The sequence below is a fragment of the Anticarsia gemmatalis genome, chromosome 28 (genome assembly GCF_050436995.1).
Source record: "Anticarsia gemmatalis isolate Benzon Research Colony breed Stoneville strain chromosome 28, ilAntGemm2 primary, whole genome shotgun sequence".
Lineage (NCBI taxonomy): Eukaryota > Metazoa > Arthropoda > Insecta > Lepidoptera > Erebidae > Anticarsia > Anticarsia gemmatalis.
This window is the reverse complement of record NC_134772.1, coordinates 6,284,126-6,308,317: the sequence shown is the minus strand read 5'-3', so window position 1 is coordinate 6,308,317 and position 24,192 is coordinate 6,284,126. Positions and strand designations below refer to the sequence as shown.

Here is a 24,192-nt window from a genome sequence, read left to right as displayed (position 1 = left end):
CACATTGTCACATTACTATGATTCTTTTGATTATAGACCAACAACTTAGTAGAGTGTTGTATGCAAGGTTCGCGGCTGGAGGTATACACCATTCAGAATGTAGAACATCAGTGACCCGCAGACTTATAGCTGACGGTCACCTGTTTCATACACATACTTTATAAATACACAGAATTATTAATTATAATCTAGATAAATCGTACATGTCGACATTCTCCTCTGTATTGTTGGATTTCTCAACTAAATTGTGGGATGATTTTTTCGATTATGACGTAGTTAGCAAGTTTGTAATAGCACTATAAGTATATTTGCAACAACGTCTTTACTTCGACCTCGAGCTAGCGTGTTTGACTTCCGCGCGACGCAGTTATTAGTGTTGACTCTAATAGTTAGTGCCTTACGTACATAGCGTTATATACTGAGTAAATAAGCACTTATATGACTCTATTCATGTGTGGAATATGTAATGTAGTTTTACGATGAGACAGGTCATTGAAACTACAAGGCAGTTTTGGAATTTTTGTACAAACATTTATTAACCTATCTCACCACTACTAACCCCCGGTTTCTGAGGTACATTTAACGGTAGTTTATCTATGCAATAGAATTAAAACTCATTTAAAAAACGCAATTGAATAGATAAACTACCGTTAAATAAAAATCAGTGAGTTTATCTGGTAGATTTTCTTTATTTGCTGGCATTATCTGATGGCTAGGGTATCCGACACTTATGCTTAAGGCGTGAAACTGACTTTATCTTGCATTCCGGGGTCTTACAGTGCAACTATTTATAGGTACATAGTAAAAATTGTTGTGGGAATCGAACCCATGATTTTAGCGATTATTTTCCTTTTACGTTCAGTATGTAGGTGTCTAATAGATTTTTATTTTATATTATAATTATGGTTATGAGTAGGTATGATGATTACGTCTATCAATGAAATTGGTACGCAGTTTCTTTCAAGTGTTTTTCTCAATAAAAAATGTTACAACTAAACGAAGATTTCTGAATAATGACAGTGATAAAATCTTAAATGGGTGTATATGGGATGTTGATGGTTATTTTACAAGAATGAAAATTATAATGAGTTTACGAAACTTATAAAAATATTTTCAATTCGGGAATCGTTGTTTTATAAATAACTAAGTGATTCTAAACATCACGCATCTGTCCGCAAGTAAAAAAAATCCTTACCCTAAAAACTTGCCCAAGTAAAAAAAAAACAAAACAAAAAAAATATTGTACTACAATGTATAATTGTGGCAAAAATTAACATTACATACACACATATTATATATTACATTAATTATTTAAATGCCGTCTAAAATCCGCCTAAATCTATATTTTACAAACAAAAAATAAATTATATAATAAAAAAACGTCTACCTACTTACAAAGAATAAATTATTACATCTATATCATATTTATATCTAATAAAATTTAAAAACTAAATGAATGTACAAATTTTATTTTAAACAAATATATTGTGCGATTGAAAAACGAAAATAACTTATTTATAAATTTTATTTCTACACACAAATTGTGGTAATTGTTATTTTGAGGAATGGCAACACTGAACTATCGAACATTATTACACTAGCAACTAATTACAGTATACTACTTGCAATCATGTATTTTATAAAGGTGGTGACTCGCAAGAGACTGAGATATGAGACGGCGACCACAACTTTACTTACTATCTGTCGTGTCTCGTGTCTCCGTCTCGCTTGTGAACTATTTCGTATATTATTTATATGCTCATATTAGGTCGGGGAAAAAGTCTTTTTGCATTATAGTATGTATGAACTTCTAATAAAATCTCTTCTCTACACAAAAAAGCTCGATATTTGGGTACCTCACGAGCTTACTGAAAGAAACCTAATGAACCGTGTACTAATTTGTGATTCTTGAAGCCAAAGAGATTTTATTACGAGTTCATACATACTTTAATGCGAAAAGACTTTTTCCCGATCTAATACATTACCTAAAGTCAAGTAACTGTCGCAGTCTCCGGTCGCGGTCTTTTGTCTCTGTCTTGCTTGCAAACCGTCTATTAGACTTCTGCGTGTGGGCTTCAGGTTTGAGTCCTGAGTCAAAAATTCTGCATAACATAGTATTGTCCCTTTTAAACAAAATGTATTTAACATTAAAAGATAAAGATACAGTAATTAATTGCCAGTATAAAATAAAAACAGTGTTGCCATTCATAAAATTGTATATTACATTTAAAACTTTCACTCTTCATTGACTAACACAAAAAACTTAAAAACTAATTTAATATAAGATAATTATTGTTCATCAAAATAGTTTCACGACTTACAGTAAGTGTCATATAAGTTATTAACTGTCGTGTCGTGCCGAAACGTCAAGTAGTTCACGATTAAATTTATTCAATGTTATGTACTTAATAAACATGCAACGCGAAAGTCTAAAATGTACTAGATAAATTTTGCATAATACAATCTGTAGCCTAAATCTACAGACATATAATTGCAACAACTTAGTAGAGAGTGTTGTACGCAAGGTTCGCGGCTGGAGGTATACAACATACAGAATGTAGAACATCAGTGACCCGCAGACTTATACAGCTGACGTCGACCTGATTCATACACATACTTTATTTTTGAAATACATAGAATTTATCATTATGAGCCCAATAAAATGTCCATGCCAAGGCTCTCTACTAACGTACTTTAAAATCAAACTCATTTTCATGAACAATAATTATCCAACATAATTATTTTAGGGGCATTTTTAATAGTATTATTATGACCAAATACGAAATAAGCTTACATAGTCAGTATAGCTCACAGGTCGGTAAACGATCAGTGAGTTAAGTAACTAGTACATTACATAGATGTAGGTGCAGTGTTTGAGCTGAGCGTCTCCGTGATACAAGCCACGCTTGTTGTTTAACATAACTACAGTTCACGACAAACGTACCAACTACTTTGACACTAGGTTCAACACTAACCATATGGTAAGTAACTGTTATTCAAACATAACAACAGTTAAGTGAATAACTAAGACAGTCACAAAATGTTTTACAAATTAAATGTATGTACCTGTGTATTGTGCGAAGGTTTGGTCACTAGGTAAACTCAGTTTGGCTAGTTTCAATGAAACTGACCGTAATATTGATTAGGAATCTTAATCATTGTAAACAAGCAGGTTTCTTTCATTGAAACTGGCCAAATAAAATTTAACAAGAAAATTGACCTGAATGGCTGAATATTGGACAGAAAGAGTGACCTCAACAAACATACTCTTGTGCAGGTGGCTAATTTCATTGAAACTGGCCGTTGTGGCCAAAAATCAATCAGTAAACTTGTTCACAGTAAAAGATCACCTGTGCAGCCGCCTAATTCCATTAAAACTGGCCATTGTAACCAAGTTAAGCTGACAGTTTATTTCATAATTGATCATAATAACACAACTACCCACGCATTTCTATAAAACTCATCGGTGCGTAACAAATAATAATTATAAAATATAACACAATCATTTCTTATATTCTCACTTTATTAATATGTTTTGATAGTGCTGTTTAATACAGTACTCAAATTTGAGTGCGGTTTAAAAAAGTGGTATTTCAAAATTGAGTTATTGACTAAAGTAAAATTTGTTGATATTTCGTCATTTTACAGTAATAATAAGAAGTATCTTCAGAGATATCTATCAGTGAACGTGTTAACAAAATCGGTTTAGTCGTTCTCTACAATACACAATATAGCGTAGTTCGATAGTCAGATAAAATATTAATTTTAATAAATTTCAAGTTATTAAAATGCATGATGTATAAGATGTCAATGAACTCGTAGCATGTAGCGTTCTCTGGTCTCTGCCTTCCCCTACGGGTAGAAGGGATAATTTTATGTACGTATGTACGGTCAACGATCAGTGAGTTAAGTAACTTGTACATTACATAGATGTAGGTGCAGTGTTTGAGCTGAGCGTCTCCGTGATACAAGTCGCTTGCTGTTTAACATAACAACAGTTCACGACAAACGTACCAACTACTTTGACACTAGGTTGACCGCTAACCATACGATAAGTAACTGTTATTCACACATATATCCGCGTATTTTCTTATTTGTATAACAAATTGTCATGTTATGGTATAGTTGTTGGCACATACAGTTAGCGACATCTATCGTGTACTGCGCAAAAACTATTATACTATAGGGTTTTTTTAAAGTGATTTGAAATCAGTTCTAATATTATGAGTGTTGTATGTTGTTATGCGAAAATAGCTAGGCTAGTTTGGATAAAATTCGATAAGGATTATAGCTGAAATACGTTTTTGGGCCATAGTTTATTCTCTCTCTCTCTTCCATGCTATGAGTCCCATATGGTAGTGGGTTCAGCCTTCCTAATCTTTCTCCTCCACTTCGCTCTGTCCTCGACATCGTCTTCGGAAACCTCACACTCACTCATGTCTTTCTGCACTACAGTTTCCCATCTAGTTTATTATGAAACTAAAATAAATGAGATACAAGGCTGTCTATTTGTAGATATCGTAGCGAGTTATGTTCATTGGTCTGTGGCTAACTACCTAGGAGTGATTGTATGCATGCAGGTCAAACCAGTTATATAGAAATGAATACTTCTTGATGAAAAGTTCTATTTCCAAGTCCCCTCCATGTCTTTATTGATAGCCACCAATATTATAGAGGTACACTTGAACAGTGGGCTTAGACCGAGCCCTCTCTCACTCCGAGAGGAGACCCGTGCCCAGCAGTGGGACATACTACTACTACTGTTGTAAAGAGAGAACGAAAAATATCGTATGTTTAACCAAACTCTTCAGAACCGATTATAGCAATTCATATTTGTGTGTTAAACCAAAGTGGTAAACATATATGTACATGAAATTACTCCTGTCACACTCGAAGATGTAGGCAGAGTTGCAGAAAACACCCAAATTACGTCATTAACAAAGCTACAGTTAACAATCTTATTTGTTTATTTATTTTGTGAAAACGACTAAGTCGATTTTGATAAAATTTAACAAACTGACATATCACATCTTGGAGTAAAACATAAGTTACCAATTTTCAGTTCACATTAAGATATATAGCATTTCAAAGAAGCTATAAAATTATCAAAAAGTTACTATTGTAAAACAAAGTTACTATTGCATAAAAAACACTATCAAAACACAAACTTAAACTAAACAAAAACCTTAACCCAGCTATAACGGCAGACAAGCCTGCTCGTACAAACACAACACTTTATGTATCAGCTCGTACTGTTCCGAGTTCTGCACCATCCCTCCCCGGTTCAACCGCATGTTGCACACTATACCCAACACATCCACCTTCTCCTCCATAGTCAACTGTTTGATGCCATTCAGGATGGCTATCAGACACCCCGTCCGGCCTATACCAGCAGAACAATGCACTATAGTAGGAGGAGATAACGTCTCCATACTAAAATCAAACGGAGTAGACACAGAAACACTCATCTCACAAGGCACAGGCTGTTCTAACGGTGGAAACACAAACTTAGAGTCCGTCTTCGGTGAATCACATTTACACAAGTCTTCGTTAACCTCACTTGTACCACTAAAGTCTAGGACACGGTCTTTTAACACATCTAAACTTAAATTTAACAATGCGTTCACATCTTTTGGGCACTTGTGATCGGCCCAGTTGTGGAACCAGTAGTGGTATACAACGATTTCCTCGTTACACTTTTTGTATTTGATAATTAATTTTCTTATGGTATATCCTGGTTTCCTGATCATCCCGCTGTTGGTGATGATGAAATAGTTGTCTTCATCTTCACACTCTGGGCAGGGGATGTTGACCTCCTCGTTCAACTCAAGAGGGAAGTATTTCTCGCATTTCTGTCGGTTATTCTCTATGAAGTTGGTGAGCATGACTACTTTCTGTATGGGGGGAGGGGAGGCCTGGTCCTCCGGGAGGTGTGCGAGGCTGTTCTGGTACACCATCAGCCAGAAGTCGTGGATCGTGTTCTGTAGAGGTCCTTGTGTCGCTATGTATGTGTTTTTCGTGTATTCGTGCCCCTGAAATTGTTAATTACATTGAGTTAATAAAAGTTTCTTGTTACAAAAATATATTTTGAATTGGGTGTTAACTTTACAAAAAATTAAAAACCAAGTAATACCAAATAATATTTGTTTCGTATAGGAATCGAACCAAAAACACCGCAGTGTTTTAGTTAGATCAAACTAACAAGAATATTAAATCACCTCAACAAACGTCTATGAACGACAGTTGAAGAGATAAATGGCTGAATCAACTTAGATAAAATTAGCTAATATTGAACATCTTAAACAAGGACTACAGCTTTTACAAAGAAATTCACAATCAAAAATGTATGACTAATATACTTTGGGACCCTACAGCAGCACGCAATAATAATTAGGCATAATAATGTTCACTCACCTTAATAAAATTGGCATTAATATACCCCTCAACAGCATCCGAACTCAAAATGAACCTTGAATGTTCATTAGGCAATATGGTCTTGTACCTATTCTTAGGATGAGACCCCGATACTATAGGCTTCTCCTGAAAATTCGTCGGCATATCCCAGAACTCCTGATGTAATTTCCTTAGCAATTTCTTCTGGTACTCTGAGCAGGGTTGTGACGTCACCGGGTCGGGTAAAACCATTTGGGGGTTGTCTTTAGACATGTCTTCAACCCTCCCCGAGCAACAGTGGCTCTCCCCACTATTATGACACTTAACTTTCGAGTACCCATTTTGAAATACCTCATTTAAATCCCTCAACTGCTGTCTAGTCAAAACGCTTGAAGAATTTTGTAGCAGCTGCATATTTGCTAAATACAATCTGAAGTCTTCTGAAGTACTTTGAGGGCTTAATGGCTTTGTAGTTATGTTGCGAGTGAACCCTTGCATATTTGGGTCGTCAGGCCTCCCACCGAACGCATAGATTATCTCGTTTTCCTGATCACCGCAAACATAAGTCAAGTTTTGTGAATAGTCCTGCTCTGTATAAGAATTCGACCATAAGTTATCATGGGAGCCGAATCCTACACTTTTGTCGTTCGAACGTAACCGAGGACGAGTTTTATAAGACTTAGGTATCAAATTCTCTGTGCTTAAAGACTTTCTATGCTTATCTCTGTGCGGTAAGTCTTTCAGATTAGATTCTATTAAATTTTCATCGATCTCCAAATCTCTCGGTTCTTGCGGCTGTATGTTTAGAGTCAGTGATGTGTTAGAACTTCGCCTTTCTAAAATACCTTTGCGTGGTTCCGTAGTAGGATTATCTATACTAATATTACTATTATATCTGCTTAAATTACAGGTAGAACCATTTAAGTTATAGTTCGAGACACTTAGACCCCTGTTCACTGAAAGTTGGGGGTTCGAATTATTAATATTTAAAGTAAGAGAAGTATTTGAGCTTCTTCGTTCGAGCAGACCTTTCTTTTGGCCAGGTTTAGCGTCTTTATTCAGCGAGCTATTGCTTGAGTGCCGACTCAAATTGTTACTTGAAAGTATGTTCAATGTCAAACTGTTGTTCGAGCCGCGACGTTGAAGCAGACAGTTTTTACTCACATCTCCTGATAGACTTGTATTTGAAGAGCATATCACTCTAGTAGTAGGTAATAACTCGTTGTTGAATGACGCGTTCGAATCTCGACGATCGAATGATAGTTTTTTCTGCCTAGATTCAGAATTCAGGCTGAAATTTGATATACTAGTCCTAACGGTCGCTAGGTTATGACACGATGCGCCTGAACTGTTTAAAGAGCAGTTGGAACTTTGTAAACTGTGGGTACTGAGCATAAGACTCTGGTTAGAATTCCTTCTGTGCAACTTTTTGACTACTTTCTCATCTTCAGCTGTAGGCTCAAAATCATCTGACGGTACACCTTCAGGTAAAGTCTTCAAATTAGTACTGGACACACTCAGATTCTGCTTATAATTCAACAAGTTAGACCCTAACGTCGAGTTTGGATCTTGATAAGACCTATTATCAGCTCCAGATATGTTAATTTCGGGTGTATTTTCCAAATCTGCCATGTTTTCGTCGAAAGAGCCCATGGTTCTGGATCCCATGCGTGAGGTACCAGGCTGGTATAACATCAAAGTAGCGTGGTTCTCTCTGAGGTATATACCGGAGTCTTGGCCCTTCATATAAAGACGACGCTGTTCCGCATTCGACTGAAGAGAGTTATACCCTAGTTTTCCTCCAGAGAAGTCATGTTTGACGTTCTTTTGTGCTAATATACGTTTTAATTGCCGTTTGGGAGTATTAGGCATGGAGACAGAATTCTGAGGGACTTCTAGAGTCTTTTTCTGAGGGAGAGAGAGATTGACAGTCTCGGAGGAGTCGAGAGAAGTCGCTTTAACTTTCAAAGTGGGAGTTTTTACCTTCTTCTCTTCAGCATCTGTGTATAACTTTTCAAATTCAAGCAATTCTTTTTCCAACTCACTGTCCCTTTTCGTCAAATCTATTCGTAAGTTCCTCAGATTCTTGCCTTTCTTCTTGGTCTCTGTTTGAGCCGGCACGGTGGCCCCTTCTTCAGTAGTAACAGTAATTTCGAACTCCTTAGGTGAAAATCTAGGCATGTCTATAAACGACTGAGTATCTGAACTTTGTCGCAGCGTCTTTTTAACTTTAATTTCAGGGGACTTAGGCTCTTCTTCAATTGGCTTGTCTTTTTCGTCTTCAAATTTGAACATAGGCTTTTCTCCAGTCGGGGTCTTTTGATAACGCTCCATACTATCACATGATGTGCTTGTATCTTGATTCTTGTACGCTTCGTTCATCTGATCTTTCATCTGCTTAGCGATAGGTAGTCCTAAGTTTTGTTCGATAATTTTCGCGTTATCAGAGTCTAGAGATATCGATTTAAGTCTCTGTCGTCTCGCTTGAGCGGTGTTCGAAGGGCTGGGAGCCAGTTCGTTCGACTTTTCTTCCTTAGGTTCGATTTCCAACGCATCCATTTTAACACAGCAATCTGTGACATCTTCGGAAACTGATTCACTCTCTTTATTATCTTCACAAGCAGTTATATTTAATTCCACTGTTTTATAATTCGTATCGCAACTATTATGTCGCCTGTATTTTCGTATGTCTATTTTTTCCGCGGGAGGTGTGAACCTTTCTTTTTCTATGGAGTTCCTTCCGCCATACTTCCTCGGGCGAGGTGACGCTCTCGTCTCGTCGAGGCATGACTGTTCGAACGTGAAATAATTCTCTTTGTTATAACTGTGCACTTTGGGACTAGGTTTGTTTAAAACTCGCGGGGAACTCGGCTTCTCACTGATACCGTTACGGTTTAAATGATCTCCTAGCGCGCGAGGAGACTGTGGCACTTCAGCGTCACGCGGCGTCTCCGCGAAGAACTTAGGAGAGCGAACACTGTCGTAGTAGACAGACTTCGGAGAAGGTTCCGCGAAGAACATCGGCGACACTGTCTCAGGCGGAGTGAAGAATCTCGGTGACGTCATCGTATCGGCTAAAATCTTCGGTGAGAAGTCAAACTTCGGGGCCGAAGACTTCTCTTTGGCAGAACTGCACTCTAACACTCTCGGAGAGTTCTGCATCTCCAGTCTCTCCTGCTGACCTTCCAGATGAGGGCCCTCGGTGACGCTGCACATGTTCAGCCTCGTGCTCACCGAGCGGAACCTCCTCAGGTTGCCGGGCGACGCGTCCTCGTCACGCGGCGACGACATCTTATCAGCTAATTCCTTCTCGTTCAACTTTTCAACAGCTTCCGTATCAAAGCCGAACACCTCTCTGTCCTTGTCTGACTTAGCGCTGACCAGGAAGGGGGATTTGTCGTCCTTCTCCAAGGACGGGGAGCGAGTCGCGCTGAACTTCTTGGCGCGAGACTCTTGAGTCAGGTCGGCGCCTAGCGCGTCCGCGTTCACTAACTGCGCGAGGGGCCGCGGGATATTCGTGTACTTGTAGTCTGAGGGGCGCTTGTGCAGCCACTGCTCCGGCAGCGGCAGCTTGGGTATTCCCTTGAAGTCGGAGGGGCCGGGCGGGGGCTCGGCGGGCGCGGGCGGGTTGCCGACGACGACGATCTGCGGGAGCGGCGGGGCGGGCTCGGGCTCGGCGCGCGCGGGGCGCGGGGGCGGCGCGCCGGCCAGCGTGGCGCGCGCGCGGCGGGGTGCGCCGGCCAGCGCGGGCCCGCACACCACGCCGCCGCGCCGGGCCGCGCCGCGCGCTGCCACCCAAGTGCTCACGACGTGCACCTGCAACCACATACACACTAACTACAGAAATCTGTTAATTGTAAAAAATCTATTAAACAATAGAAGAAACTTAAATTAATTAGCCAAGTGTCACACGAGTGGGAAATCTGGGAAAACTCGTGGACACGTTTCATCCAAGTTAGCAGAAGCAAAACTTTAAATTTTTTGAAATAATGCAAAATCTCAAACTCTTCTCAGGCCTGGTAGTTCACTGCTAACCAAAAGTCTTTTCTAGGAATGAGGAAGGCATCAAGCTTTCAGTCTGCTAAACTAATCAAATGGAAGCTAGGGACTTGACATCTTTTCAAGAACTACCACAGTGACTGGACTCTAGACACAGGTGGGTGTGTTACTCACGTGGTGCGGCGGCGCGAGTCTCTTGGCGCGCGCGGCGCGCGGGCGGCAGCGCGCGGCCAGCAGCAGCAGCAGCAGCGCGGCGGCCGCGAGCGCGCCGCACCACCAGCCCGCCTCCGCTCCCCACATGCCACCCGCCTCACATCTGCGGAACACACGCACCAACTCACTCTCGGCTACTATCACCACCAACGTGCTCGTCTGACGTCCTAGAATTAGTAATATATTATTGACGACTCCTTATAATATGGCGCAATCGGTACGGTCGGTAGTGTTCAAATGCTGATAACAAGATTTCGAGTTCGATTCCCGGGTCGAGCAAGGTGCTATTAGTGTTATTGCTATTGGTCTTTCTAATTTGTATTAAAAATATACTTGATTATGCACCCGGTATGTATCACTAGGCTCGCCCACTAGTACATGAGACTAACATGGCGAAACGTTGATGTTATTACAGGCCTACCTTCACCTTCGGTACAGGCGTAACGTTAGAAACGTAGGAGAAGAGTCCAGGCAAGGAGTAAAAAAAAAAGAGTGGGTGACGGAACGCAAAGACGCCAAGGACTGTTCCGTTTGTACCAGTAGGTACAGCCCTAAACAATAGTTCATATTCCTGCCCTAAATAGCTTGTCATCTAAACACGAGTTCATCATCTTCAAACTTTGAATCACGCATCGCATCACCGGTCACAAGACACTCAGTGTTGCCATCACAAAAATCTACATCTGACGTGGTATTGACGCACTGATGACGACCACGTCGATGTTGGCAAGTTGGCACGGGACATGTAAATATTACGAAGTGCTTGATGCGTTATATATGGAGGGTAATTATAGATTGTGTACCTGGAGAAGACGGAGCTCGCACTGAGAGTTCTTAAGGGGGTGTAAATAAACTCATCAGATCTCATCTAATCTTACGTTGGAGAGAGGGAAGTCCCGGCAAATATCATGCAATTTTTTTCTGATTCAAACAAAACAAAAAAGAAAATTTACAGAAACACCTCACGTGAGAAAAGGCGATATGTTATGTATCTATGTAGGTATATGCTTCTTGGAGTAACCAATAACCATGGTTTAAAATTCCTAAGATAATATAACCTACTGAATATGTGGCGCAGTCGGTAGTGACTACTGACCACGATCTCTCAGGTTCGATTCCCATGAAGAATAGAATAGAATTCATTTATTTTACATTTTATTATTTATAATTGTAGCCCAATTCCCAAAAAATAGTTACGTGTCCAGCAAACGGTAAAAGGCTCGCTCCCTATTCCATGGAACTAACATTGTTAATGGCGAAACGATGGTGTATTTCATACACCTCTGCATACACCTTCGGGTATAACAGGCGTGATATCATGTATGTATGTGTTACTCATCACATTAAAAAAGAAGACTGTAGAGGTACATCAGCAAGAAAACACAAGCACATACATTTTACTTAATATAAGAAAAAACTATTTAAAAACTCATTTGAAAGAAAAAGTGAATCTGAACAAAAACAATATGACATCATGATTCTTTCATCGTCTTGTCATTCCCATGAGTCAGTGTGAGGGTCTGACTGACTCGGTGTGACGTCATCACATGCCTTTACTAACTTATCTGAGAGATAACTGTGCGATTAAATAGTAGTCTGTATTTAATATCGAGAAATATAGCAAAACTATGTAATATTAGATAATAACAATCTCTGCGTTACCCTAAGGTAGACTGGCAGAAAATATCCCTGGCATTAAGTCCGCCTTTATACAGCTCTATAAAGTTTAAAATAAATAATACTCAAGTAAATTACGAGTCATTAAAATTTGTGTGCCAGAATATAGCAACAAACCGCTTCGCAGAAGACGGAACATAAATACAAGAGACGTATACGCGGTGTGCGTGTGACGTAACAACGACGTGCTTCCGTTCCGTCACACGCCCTCCTTATATACGTCTCTTGTATTCATATTTCGTCTTCTGCAGCGACATGTTGCTATATTCTGACACATAATGGTAACCGCAGTACGTGACTTTTGCACATAGAATTATTTTTCGCGTACTATATGTTTCCGTATAGCAGCGACTTGTTGCTATATTCAGACACACACAGTTAAATGGTAAGTACTTTTCATTTATAAGGCTCGTCATGTTTTCATGAGTCAGTGAGAGGGTCTGACTGACTCAGTGTGACGTCACCATGCCTTTATATGCCGTTATCTGATAGGTAACTGCGCGATTAATTACTGAGCCATGACGTGAGTTGTAGATAATGGCTACTGATAATATTGATACGAGAATTATAAACAACTTTGTGTTGTGCTGCGTAGGGGGTTCGAATCTCGGGTTAAACTTTAAAAGTTTAGGCAGATGAGACTGTCTCCGTAGATAGTATTGTGTCGGGAGGTCGTGGGTTCGATTCCTGTAAGAAATAATTATTCGTGCGATCCACAAATAATTGTTTTGGGTCTGGTTGTACTTTGTTTCCGTTGTTTGTATGTTTGTAAAAGACATCATAAAGATCAGAAGATCATAAAACAAGAGAAATACTTAGTGCGGGAGCTGTCTTGGTTTTTGACGAACACAAGAACATAAAGAACTATGGGCCGCCTGCGACTTCGTCCGTGTGGAAACCCTTCCCGTGTAAATCCCGATCGGGAACTTCGGGATAAAAAGTAGCCTATGTGTTATTCTGAGTCTTCAGCTACCTATATACCAAATTTCGTCGTAGATTCGGTAGTATTTGCGTGAAAGAGTAACAAACATACATACATACTCACAAACTTTCACATTTATAATATGAGTAGGATAAAGAGAACAGTCCCACGGCTGGGCATGGGTCTCCTAGAATAACTGACGTATTTCCAGTCATGGATTCCGACCTACTTATAACAAGAAAACCCAAGCGTTACATATACAGGGTGTCCCAAAACTCAACGATAATCCGAGACAGGATGAAAGGCCAAGTCATACCGGCTATAGGAAAAATAAAAAAAAAATTCCATATCACTTAGTTCAGCAATAATAGACACTTTTCAAAAAAGTTGAAATTCCACACCCTTGGTCGCATTTTCAAGTCCTGCGATCACCAATGTCACAATTTCGCTGTGTTTTTTTGAATTTCATGATCTTAATTAAATATGCTATTAATCGTATAACAAATTAATGCACAAAACATTGTTAATTTAATAAAAAAAGTTAAGTTTTAGTGAGTCATCTTTCTCAAAAATATCGTTAGTCAACTTTGACGCTTCATATTGAAAAAAAAATGTACTACACTACCCTTGGCAAGTTATTTTAAAAGTTGGCGCATTTAATCAAGATTTCAAAATAGTACAACACTTGCCACTTTTCTTGCCATTAAAAATGTTATTTTTATTTGAACGAAGAGTATCCTCGCAAATGGATCGGACGCAGTGGTACAATTTTATGGCTTCCTTGTTCTCCCGATCTAAATCCAATAGATAGTTTTTACTGGGAATGCATAAAAGAAAAAGTTTATTCGAAATCAATACAAAATCTATCAGAACTTAGCCAAAAAATTGACACAGCGTCAGAGGAAATAAATGCAAGGAATTTTGATTGACCGGTGCAAAGGTCTTTTGTAAGGCGTTGCAGAGCCTGAATTCATGCTAGAGGAAAACAATTCGGAATTACTTTAGTTTAAGGAGAATAATTAAATAAGATCGATGGTTCGTTCATTGTTTTTTTTTAAATTATTATAACCTATTATGTTTATTACATTAAATATTTGTTATGGACTGACTCAATTACATCTTTACTAAAAATAATTGCTTTCCTCTGGCACGAATACAGGCTCTGCAACGACGTACAAAAGATTTTTTCACCAGTCAAGCAAAATTCCTTGCATTTATTTCATCTGACGCTGTGTCAATTTTCTGGCGAAGTTCTGATAGATTTTGTATTGATTTTGAAAAGACTTTTTCTTTTATGCATTCCCAGTAAAAAATATCTACTAGATTTAGATCGGTTGAACGAGGATGCCATAAAATTGTACCACTGCGTCCGATCCATTTGCGAGGATACTCTTCTTTCAAATAAAAATAACATTTTTAATGGCAAGAAAAGTGGCAAGTGTTGTACTATTTTGAAATCTTGATTAAATGCGCCAACTTTTGAAATAACTTGCCAAGGGTAGTGTAGTACATTTTTTTTTCAATATGAAGCGTCAAAGTTGACTAACGATATTTTTGAGAAAGATGACTCATTAAAACTTAACTTTTTTTATTAAATTAACAATGTTTTGTGCATTAATTTGTTATACGATTAATAGCATATTCAATTAAGATCACGAAATTCAAAAAAACACAGCGAAATTGTGACATTGGTGATCACAGGACTTGAAAATGCGACCAAGGGTGTGGAATTTCAACTTTTTTGAAAAGTGTCTATTATTGCTGAACTAAGTGATATGGAATTTTTTTTTTATTTTTCCTATAGCCGGTATGACTTGGCCTTTCATCCTGTCTCGGATTATCGTTGAGTTTTGGGACACCCTGTATATTTCATCATAATTAATAATACAACGTATTTTCACAATAACTGCCAGTTTTTAGTATCGCTCGTCATTTGTTTATTAGTTATATTTTCCTTTAAGTTTTCCTTGAATCGTTCCCTACTTATTCGCCCCTGAATGTCTAAGGTCTACGTCATAAGCACACGAAACAACTATTTATGTATCGCACAAATATTCTCTGTGGGAATCGAACCCCCGACGCACTGGTAGTGGCATGGCGACCACGTTAACTACTGAGCTATGGAGGCCGTTATGGGTTAAGTAATACCTCCTATTACTAACTAAATATTTTGACATGATATTTATAGTCAATTTACAATTTTAACTCCGAGAAATTAACACATTTTTGATGAGACTGTCCTTATCTCAAAATCGAACTTAGGTCCATGCGATACACCACTATCTAAACTTTGTCGAAATTAACACATATTTTTGATGAGACTCCTTATCTTAGAATCGAACTCGGGACTATGTGATACTATATACTACTATGAAAACTTTAGCTATATACCTAATTAAATAAAGGTATTTGTTAAATTTGCCTCCTATTTCTAAATATTTAAGGATAAACTGAGCTAATCTATGCCAACCGGCCTGTTGCTTCAATAAACCAAATATCAAGAAATATTTTTGAAAAAGAGAATTTCCCTACTAACAATGACTCATGTGACATCGTAAGGAAAAATATTAAATCCTAAACTATTTTATGCATCACATCATCACATAAATATTTGTCCTGTAAGAGAATCAAACCTACTGACTCCCAATGCAATAGAAGAGACATGACGACTACCTTAAATATTGAACCTATATTTCACCACACACGAAACAACAGTTAGGTAATTATAAAAACCGGAAATCGAACCCAAACACTGAACTACCTAGGTTCTAGGTATCCTACAACCGACAGTTGAAATTCATTTTTAATATCCGTCTAATTTACTAGCAGTAACTAATGTGAGAATATAACACAAACATAGCCATTGGAGATACTAACATTGAATTATTTAAAACTATCAACTTAAGTTAACTAACATTATCGAAATCAGAAATAGAACCCACTACCGAACAGTCATATTAAACACACCTGCAACTCAACAGTGCATTGTTTTAATCAAACAACTTTGTTCCACAATTCCTATTCAACCGGGAAATCGAATCCGATACACACACAACAACAATACACAAACAACTAAAATTCAATAACACTTCACTCGGAAATCGAACCTTTTATCACACCAAAACAAAAAACAAATAAAAAGTCCACTCAACTTACCGTATTTCAAATCCATATTGTATATAACAACAAACAATATAATAAATAATAATATAAAAATGTAGACACGACCGTCTTTCAGTAACACTCTTGTTTTAAATGACTAAACATAACCACATAGTATATTTATATTGATAAACATATAATACTATGCCGGTGATACATTTACGCGACATTTGAGCCAATGAGAGAAGAGGAAAAATACTGTGTGGCATTTCAACCAATGACAGCTCAGGATTAAATGATGAGTTGCATTTGCACCAATCAGAAAGCAGGATAAAATGTAGAAGAGTTTTTGAACCAATGAGAAAGCGGGAAAAATGTTATGATCACTTGTTCTAACGGTGAAGGAAAACATCGTGATGAAACCTTGCATGCCTGAGAGTTGTTTAACATAGTTCTTGAAGAAATGTGTCCTGAACTGGCACCTAGCAGCTACACTCCTGAACACAAGTCTCATGGAGTATTGCTGGTCAAGTACAGTTTAGAGACAATCTATACCACCGTGGTACAGTGATTTAGGTCGCCACATTTATACCACTGCGTCGGGAGGTCGTAGGTTCGATTCCCACACGGTATAATTAATTATGCGATCCGCAAATAATTGATTCGGGTCTGGTTGTATTTTGTGTGCGTTGTTTGTATGTTTGTAAAAGTCCCCGCGACACAAGAGCAATTCTTAGTGCGGGAGTTGTCTTTATAAAAATATATCAGCTTCGCCTTTCTTCCAAACTATGTTGGAGTCGGCTTCCAGTCTCACCGGATGCAGCTAAATATCAGTATTTTATATGGTGCGACTGTCTATCGGACCTCCCCTTCGATACCCTTCGGTGAGACTGGTTGTCAGACTTTCAAGCTTCTAACTACTGTTAACGACTGTCAAAGATCTTCGAAATGACAGCCGGGACCCACAATAAAATGAATACTATAGTCACCCAACTACAGAAAAACCTCGGGAAGCGTAGCTTGACCTCAGAGATCGAGCTCCTCAAAAAAATAAATAGTTTTTTTTTTATAGTTTTTGATCGTTCGTGTAGTGTGTTGTGCCGTCACCTGCATGAGCGAGCATGAGTTGACATGACTCAATCATGACGTACTCAGATAATGACGTATATTGACGCGAGTGCACTCCACTTGTTACTAATATTACTGTTTTAATAGGCGTGACTTGTAGTTAAGTGTCAAGTGAGCGGTGTGGTACAAATGTTGTATGTATGGCAGTCGATTGGGAGGTGTTGGGTTCGTGTTTTGTAAGTGAACGAATGAGTTTTTTATCAAGTCTGTACTAAACTGCTGTTATCATAACGTGTGAGTGTGTGAGGTCTCGAGTTCGATTCCTGGGTCGATAATTTGGTTAAGATTAGAAGTCACCCTTGTTATTTTTCTACAAACGTGTTATTTATTATATCGTATCTTTGGTGTGGGTCAAGACGACGGAATGCCAATACTGTGACCGACACGAAAGTCGAACCCGAGACCTCATGATTCACTACCGACCGCGCAACAGAGGCAGTTTATAAAATAAATATCAGTATCATTATACATACATGCCTACCTAACTACATTCAATTACGCCTTTTTTACATAGGGGTAAGCAGAGACCAAAGAACGTCACTTGGTACGATCCTTACAAACTTCCCTTGCCTCATTCACATACATACATGTTGTCATAAAAAATGTAGTAATAATAATATGACATAGCAAAATACTATATACTTTGATAAAACTCAGATAATACCTATATTGCAATGTGCTATGATGTTTCAAGTCTTGTATATACAATGTATATAGAAATATGCGTACGTGCAACACAACATGAACGCTGTGGCGCAGTGGTTAACGAGGCCGAACGGTAATACCAGTGTGGTTGGTGGTCGTGAGTTTGATTCTCACACGGAACAAATATTTTGTTAGTCTGGTTAGTGCTGGAGATACCTTAAAAAAAACCAAACATACCCTGAACGCTGTAGCGCAGTGGGTAAGATAATAAAACAATACTACGGATGTCAGAGGTTCGAATTAAACGAATACGACGATTTCCTCACATCAAGACGTGTTTTGGTAGTTTTTCCTCACGTGAAGACGTGTTTTGGTAGTTTTTCCTCACGGGAAGACGAGTCTTGGTAGTTTTTCCTCACGCGAAGACGTGTCTTGGTAGTTTTTCCTCACGCGAAGACGTGTAGATACACAATTCTTAGGACTCGCTTAATCGCTCTGATAAAGATGAAATTTAATATACACCCAATTTAAAACCCTAGCTGAAAAATAGACTACTGCCTTTTCAAAATCATCGCGTAAATATCTAACTAAGGGATGAAACATAGAACATGTGCGCAAAACGCGCTGGTATAATAATAAATATTTAGTAGTGCAGATAAACCTCTAGATAAATAAGTAGGTACCTACGTTCTGTAATCTATTTGTTATCACTTAATATTTAAGATAACAATATCTAATACATTAACCTCTATGATTATGAAATTATTGTTATTATTGCAAAAAGATAGCCCAGTGGTGTAAGTATGCGCCTCTCTAACAAATGGTGGAGAGTTCGAACCCTCGGTATTAGGGAAGGTTCATATCTGACAGAACATACGTCGCGTATTATCGGTCGTGTAACGCCAGAACAGACAAATGTATAGAAAAACACTCGACCGTTCACACTCAACCGATGATGCGTCGCTGCGAAGTCCATACAAATTAAGTTAGGCCCGACGCATCTTCCGTCAGATATGAACGTTCCCTTACCATTGAGTTTTCCAAGTGATGTGTGTATTAGAAATAATGATCACTTGTTATGCTAGTGAAGGAAAACATCTTTAAGAAACGTAGCATGCCTAAAAGTTCTTTAACTGAATTATTAAGGGCAACGTCCCTAACCCGCACTTGGTCAGCGTGGTAGACGCGAGGCCAACCCCTGTCACAGAGGAGGAAATTTGTCCAGAAGTGGTCGTTAACAGTAGTCAGAAGTTTGAAAGTCTGACAACCAGTCTTACTTAGTATCGTGTTATAACCCAGTTAATTGTGTTGTGGAGGTCCGATAGGCAGTCGCTCATATAAAACACTGGTATTCAGCCGCAATCGGTGGGACTGAAAGCCGACTCCAACATAGTTAGCAGGCTAGGCTGATGATGATTCGTTTTCGTTGGAAAAAGGCGTGGTTTTATGTGTATGTATATAAAGTGTCAAGTCAGTGCACGGCTCAATTCGTCACTTGATGAGATATTCTCGGAATGACGCATCATTACACCACTGCACATAATTGTACCGTAATGCCTACTTATAAACAATAGGTGAGCATTTTATTCGAAATTGAAAATATTAACGTCATTCGTCTTAAAGCCTTTATTTTCAATAACCTATGGTTTCAGCACAAAAAAAATCTTTGGTGCCTAAAATAAATAATTGCTGGTGCTAAAAAAAAATGCGTACTAAGACGAAATCTAACTTTCTTGAATGAAAATGATAACTCTCGCACATAACTGGTGTAGGACTAGGACTTTTACAAACATACAAATGCAATGGACACGAAGTATAATGAGATACGTACATAACAACTATCTGTGGATCACGGAAAAATATTTTTCTGTAGTAAATGACACTCACTACCCTGCCTTGCATCAGCAGCTGCATTGTATTGTGTCCTATTAAATTGCGATTCTGTGTACGCTAGGGTTGGGACAACCCAGACTGTCATGGTTTCAATTCTAGATAATTACCTATAGATATAAATATAAGGTTCCTATTTTTCTTGTCATTTATGTGCAGTGCATACATATTTAGAAATTACGGTTACAACATTCATAGTAAGTATGGGAATTCCCCAAAACTCATCAAACACATTTTAAATGTTGGCAACATTTCAACCATCCTACCTTAGGGTTACCCACACAAAGTTGACTCACCCCTCGTTTCCCACACACAATGTTTGACTCACTAATTGTTATTTTTCTGGGAATGTCACCACTTGTCATTAAGTCAGTGGGTGAATGAGCTCCACTTGAAATGAGTTAGTAATACATATATATTATTAGAGAAATACATAAAGTATAGGTGTAATGTTGACTCAGCATTATATACTAGAAATATATTTGAACAAGTCACTCACAGTCATCTGTTTCTTAGCTAAGCAGGGCTTGTACTGTAACCAGATAGCTGATAACACATACTTATTTATATACTACAGAATATATAAGCACCAAGGTACTTTATTCCTACATAAATTTATATACAGGATTGAATCAATTGAATTAATACTCATGCTCATCACACAAATATTTGTTCTGGGTAGGTTTTCATTTGCAACTGATCAATGAGTATTGCTTTAGTATTGAAATAACCCTTTATCTGTCAACTATACACTATTGCCACACTAGTAAAAAAAGCCAATATGTATATACCTACCTAATATCATCATTTTTATTATAACTTTTTAATTGGGCAAGTCCTAAACACAGAAATCAAACATTAAATGAAGGATCATTTAGATGCATTCCCAGATAGACAGTGAGACAAATCTAAGTGATAAATACAAGCTGTAATCTAGTTATGGGTCAGGGATATAGGGTAACTAAGAAAAATACACCAATAGCACAAATCACAAAACTTTGATACGTCTAACTAATGTAACTGCAGTATATCCCCAACCCTCTCCCACCCTTATAAACGGGGGTGTCTATATTTATCACAAGCCAGACAGATTGAAATAGACAGTGACCTACACCTATTTCTATATGAGACTTGCAGACACACTAATTGCTCAGACCACAGAAGCAGTTATGTTTCTATTTCACTGTACAAATTTTCTTTAAGTTACCTACAAACCTCCTAACTTCTCCATGTCTCACATATGGGTGAAAAGATATCCCAGGGTAAAAAGAATTATATGTGTTACAAGTTAAAAAATAAATAAATATGTATATTGGAACTACTCACACAGACATCTGACCCCAAACTAACCGGAGCTCGTACTATGGTAACTATATTACTAATAACATATATTATAATACTTTTAAATACATAATTATATAGATAAATTCTACAACCAGGCTCACAACAAATACTCTTGCCTTGGCAGGGATTTGAACCCACCACATGTGGCACTACAGTTATTGTGGCTAGGATGCATTCAATCCGTTCATTCCCCAGTTTCCTACTCTCATACTTACACACTTTTATTCGCACAAACTTTCGCTTTCATAATATCAGTAGGATTTCTATTATATCTATCTACTAGCTGACCCGCGCAACTTCGCTTGCGTCACACAAGAGAGAATGGGCGAAATTTTTCCCCGTTATTGTAACATTTTTTACTTGTACTCTGCTCTTTTTGGTCGTAAAGTGATAATATATAGTCTATAGCCTTCCTCGATAAATGGGCTATCTAACACTGAAAGAGTCTTCCAAATCGGATCAGTAGTTCCTGAGATTAGCGCGTTCAAACAAACAAACTCTTCAGCTTTATAATATTAGTATAGATTAGTATAGATTTGTAAAGATAAGTATTGAGTTCAAAATTACATGTCCATCCGCACGTTTCACCATAAGTTCATAAACCATGGTATAATATCACAGTTATTTATTACATCACCATGCAATTATATCCATTGTGGTAGTATTAAACAATAATAATTGTCACCTGCATTGTTAATTACCGGTTATTATTACATTTTCCTCTTGTCCTATCATTGTGTTCTTGATTATTGTTGTATTGTCAAATGTTATGTTCAATTTAAATGACTCTGGTCTAATAGGGTACAGGAACTATCTGTTGATCAAAATGCTATTGATCTTTTGATTATAATTTTATATTACAGTTAAGCTAAAGTAACAAGAGCATTGATAGCCAAATGGTGTAAGTTGTCACCTCCCATGCAATTGGCAAGGGTGAACGACTGAAAGCCTAACCCCTCCCTCATTACTGGAGGAGCCCTGGCTTAGCAATGGAACATTAGTGCATTAATTTTGTTTATTTTTTTAATTCAAGTACAGCTTTACCCTTTACACAAAAGCAATCTTTTTCTTCTTACCATATGGTTAGTGGTCAACCTTTGATATGACTTAACAATTGTTATCTTAACTGCCAACAACCGGGACCGACTTTAAACATGCCCACAAGTAGAAAACTATTAAAAGTACTCTTAAATGTTCATAGGCACATACTCTATCTAGAATTAATCTGATAGAAGAGTTTGAGTTTATTGCAAACAAACAGGCAAATGCTGAGAGTGGACTTTATTTTATGCGTAATGATTCCTAATTGTAGCTTAGAGTTTGAGTACATCTCAGGATAACATGTACTTTGCGGGTTCATAACATTGGCAGAATAAGAGATGCTCAAGCAATTTCATTAGCGCAGGCAAGATATTATTATCAACATCAATCTATGTATATTTTCTGTTTAAGTTCTGTCCATATGTCCAGCTGTATCTTATCTAAGACCCCAGTTACAGCAATGACTGTCTGGACAGATAGAAATATTTTATAAGCATTGAATGTTTTTCAAAATACAACTTTCTTCAAGAAATATACCACATAGGTACTTAATACATACATCACCATTGATATCCTATGAATAGAGACTATGTATAGTGCATTTAAGACCTTTCATGCACGTCAATTGAGTGATTTAAAGCATATTTACAGCTCGAAACGTTTCTATAATGACGCGAACAAAGCTCTGGCTGTCAAACATCGCAGCGTAATCTATTTGTGGTACTGACCAACACACACACGACTCACCACCGTACAGAACTCAGCTACGTACGATATTATCGCTGTTTTTGCATTATGACCTCGTTGAATACGTGCTATCAAGGCTGGAGGCGCTCAAAACGACGATTTACAACAGTTCCGTAATTCAGGACCTTCAAAATACACATCGACAAATACCAACTTTAGATGATACTAATTCATCTCAACACGTAGAACGCAACTAAATTGCAGCGCTAGCAACTGACCCAAGACCACCAGTGACGTCTTTTAATACCCTTTGCACGTTTTTAGGACTGTTTTACAGCAAAACTTAACGTAAATATACTTACTGTGCATTTATTTAGCAGTAGGAACTACACGATTCTCGCCGTAACCATCCCATGTATAGACGAAGAAACAACACAGAACACTCTATCGTGAACACAGGAACACCTCACTCGCACTCAAAAGCACTTTTTCACAATTTCAATAATATTTTACACGTTTTTACGATAATCTCTCGCCCTAAGAGTTTTGACATTACGTGAATCGGCCATTTTTCTTTCGGGGGACAACAAAAGCGGGGAGTGTTACCAGTTAATAAAGTGCATCTCCCTACACTTGTTAGTCATCTGATTACGAATTTTTATTAAAATAGATTAACTCATCGTCTTTGTTTCATAAGATTTCATGTTACAAATGGATATGTTAATCAGATGCACCGGCGTGACCAAAACAATGCACTTTGAAACTTTTAACTGACTTCACAACTCATTACACTGCGCGTTCTTAAGCGACAACCGCACACATTTTTGAATTTTATTCACTTTGCACATTTTACCGCAGAAGAGAGCAGTTTCCAAATAAGCGAACACGTTAAGACATTGTGATGAAACGTAGTTGGGTGTCCCATTCAGCGGGTGAAGTGCACATGCGCGGTTCGGTCCCCGGCCGCGATCTGGGCCACTAGGGCATCGACTGGCCCTTGCAGCCCGCGCCTAGGTCAAAACACGAATATACATACTTATCTACTATCTAGGTCGCGAGTCTCTGCTCTTAATTTCATTGAGGGCGCATTAAAAGTTCATTTATTTCCAATATTGACGTCAGAGCGACTGCTAGAACAATAACTTGTGTTG

General features: G+C 38.1%; 1 protein-coding gene across 1 annotated transcript; it reads right to left on the bottom strand.

Moving 5' to 3' along the window:
* Positions 1–1,240: 1,240 nt before the first annotated feature.
* Positions 1,241–23,646, bottom strand: PTP-ER (Protein tyrosine phosphatase-ERK/Enhancer of Ras1). The gene is made up of 4 exons (XM_076132502.1): positions 23,404–23,646; positions 10,567–10,772; positions 6,415–10,209; positions 1,241–6,032 (listed from the first exon to the last, which is right to left on the bottom strand). The coding sequence occupies exons 1-4, from the start codon at positions 23,408–23,410 to the stop codon at positions 5,196–5,198; spliced, it is 4,845 nt and encodes a 1,614-aa protein (XP_075988617.1). The 5' UTR covers positions 23,411–23,646; the 3' UTR covers positions 1,241–5,195.
* Positions 23,647–24,192: the final 546 nt, after the last annotated feature.

What these genes read in the sequence shown, in the direction of transcription:
- PTP-ER (XM_076132502.1), bottom strand. An exon ending in GACTCGCGCCGCCGCACCAC is followed by an intron (nt 10,210 to 10,566) that starts GTGAGTAACACA and finishes ATGTGGTTGCAG; the next exon opens with GTGCACGTCGTGAGCACTTG. An exon ending in TTAATGCCAATTTTATTAAG is followed by an intron (nt 6,033 to 6,414) that starts GTGAGTGAACAT and finishes TAACAATTTCAG; the next exon opens with GGGCACGAATACACGAAAAA.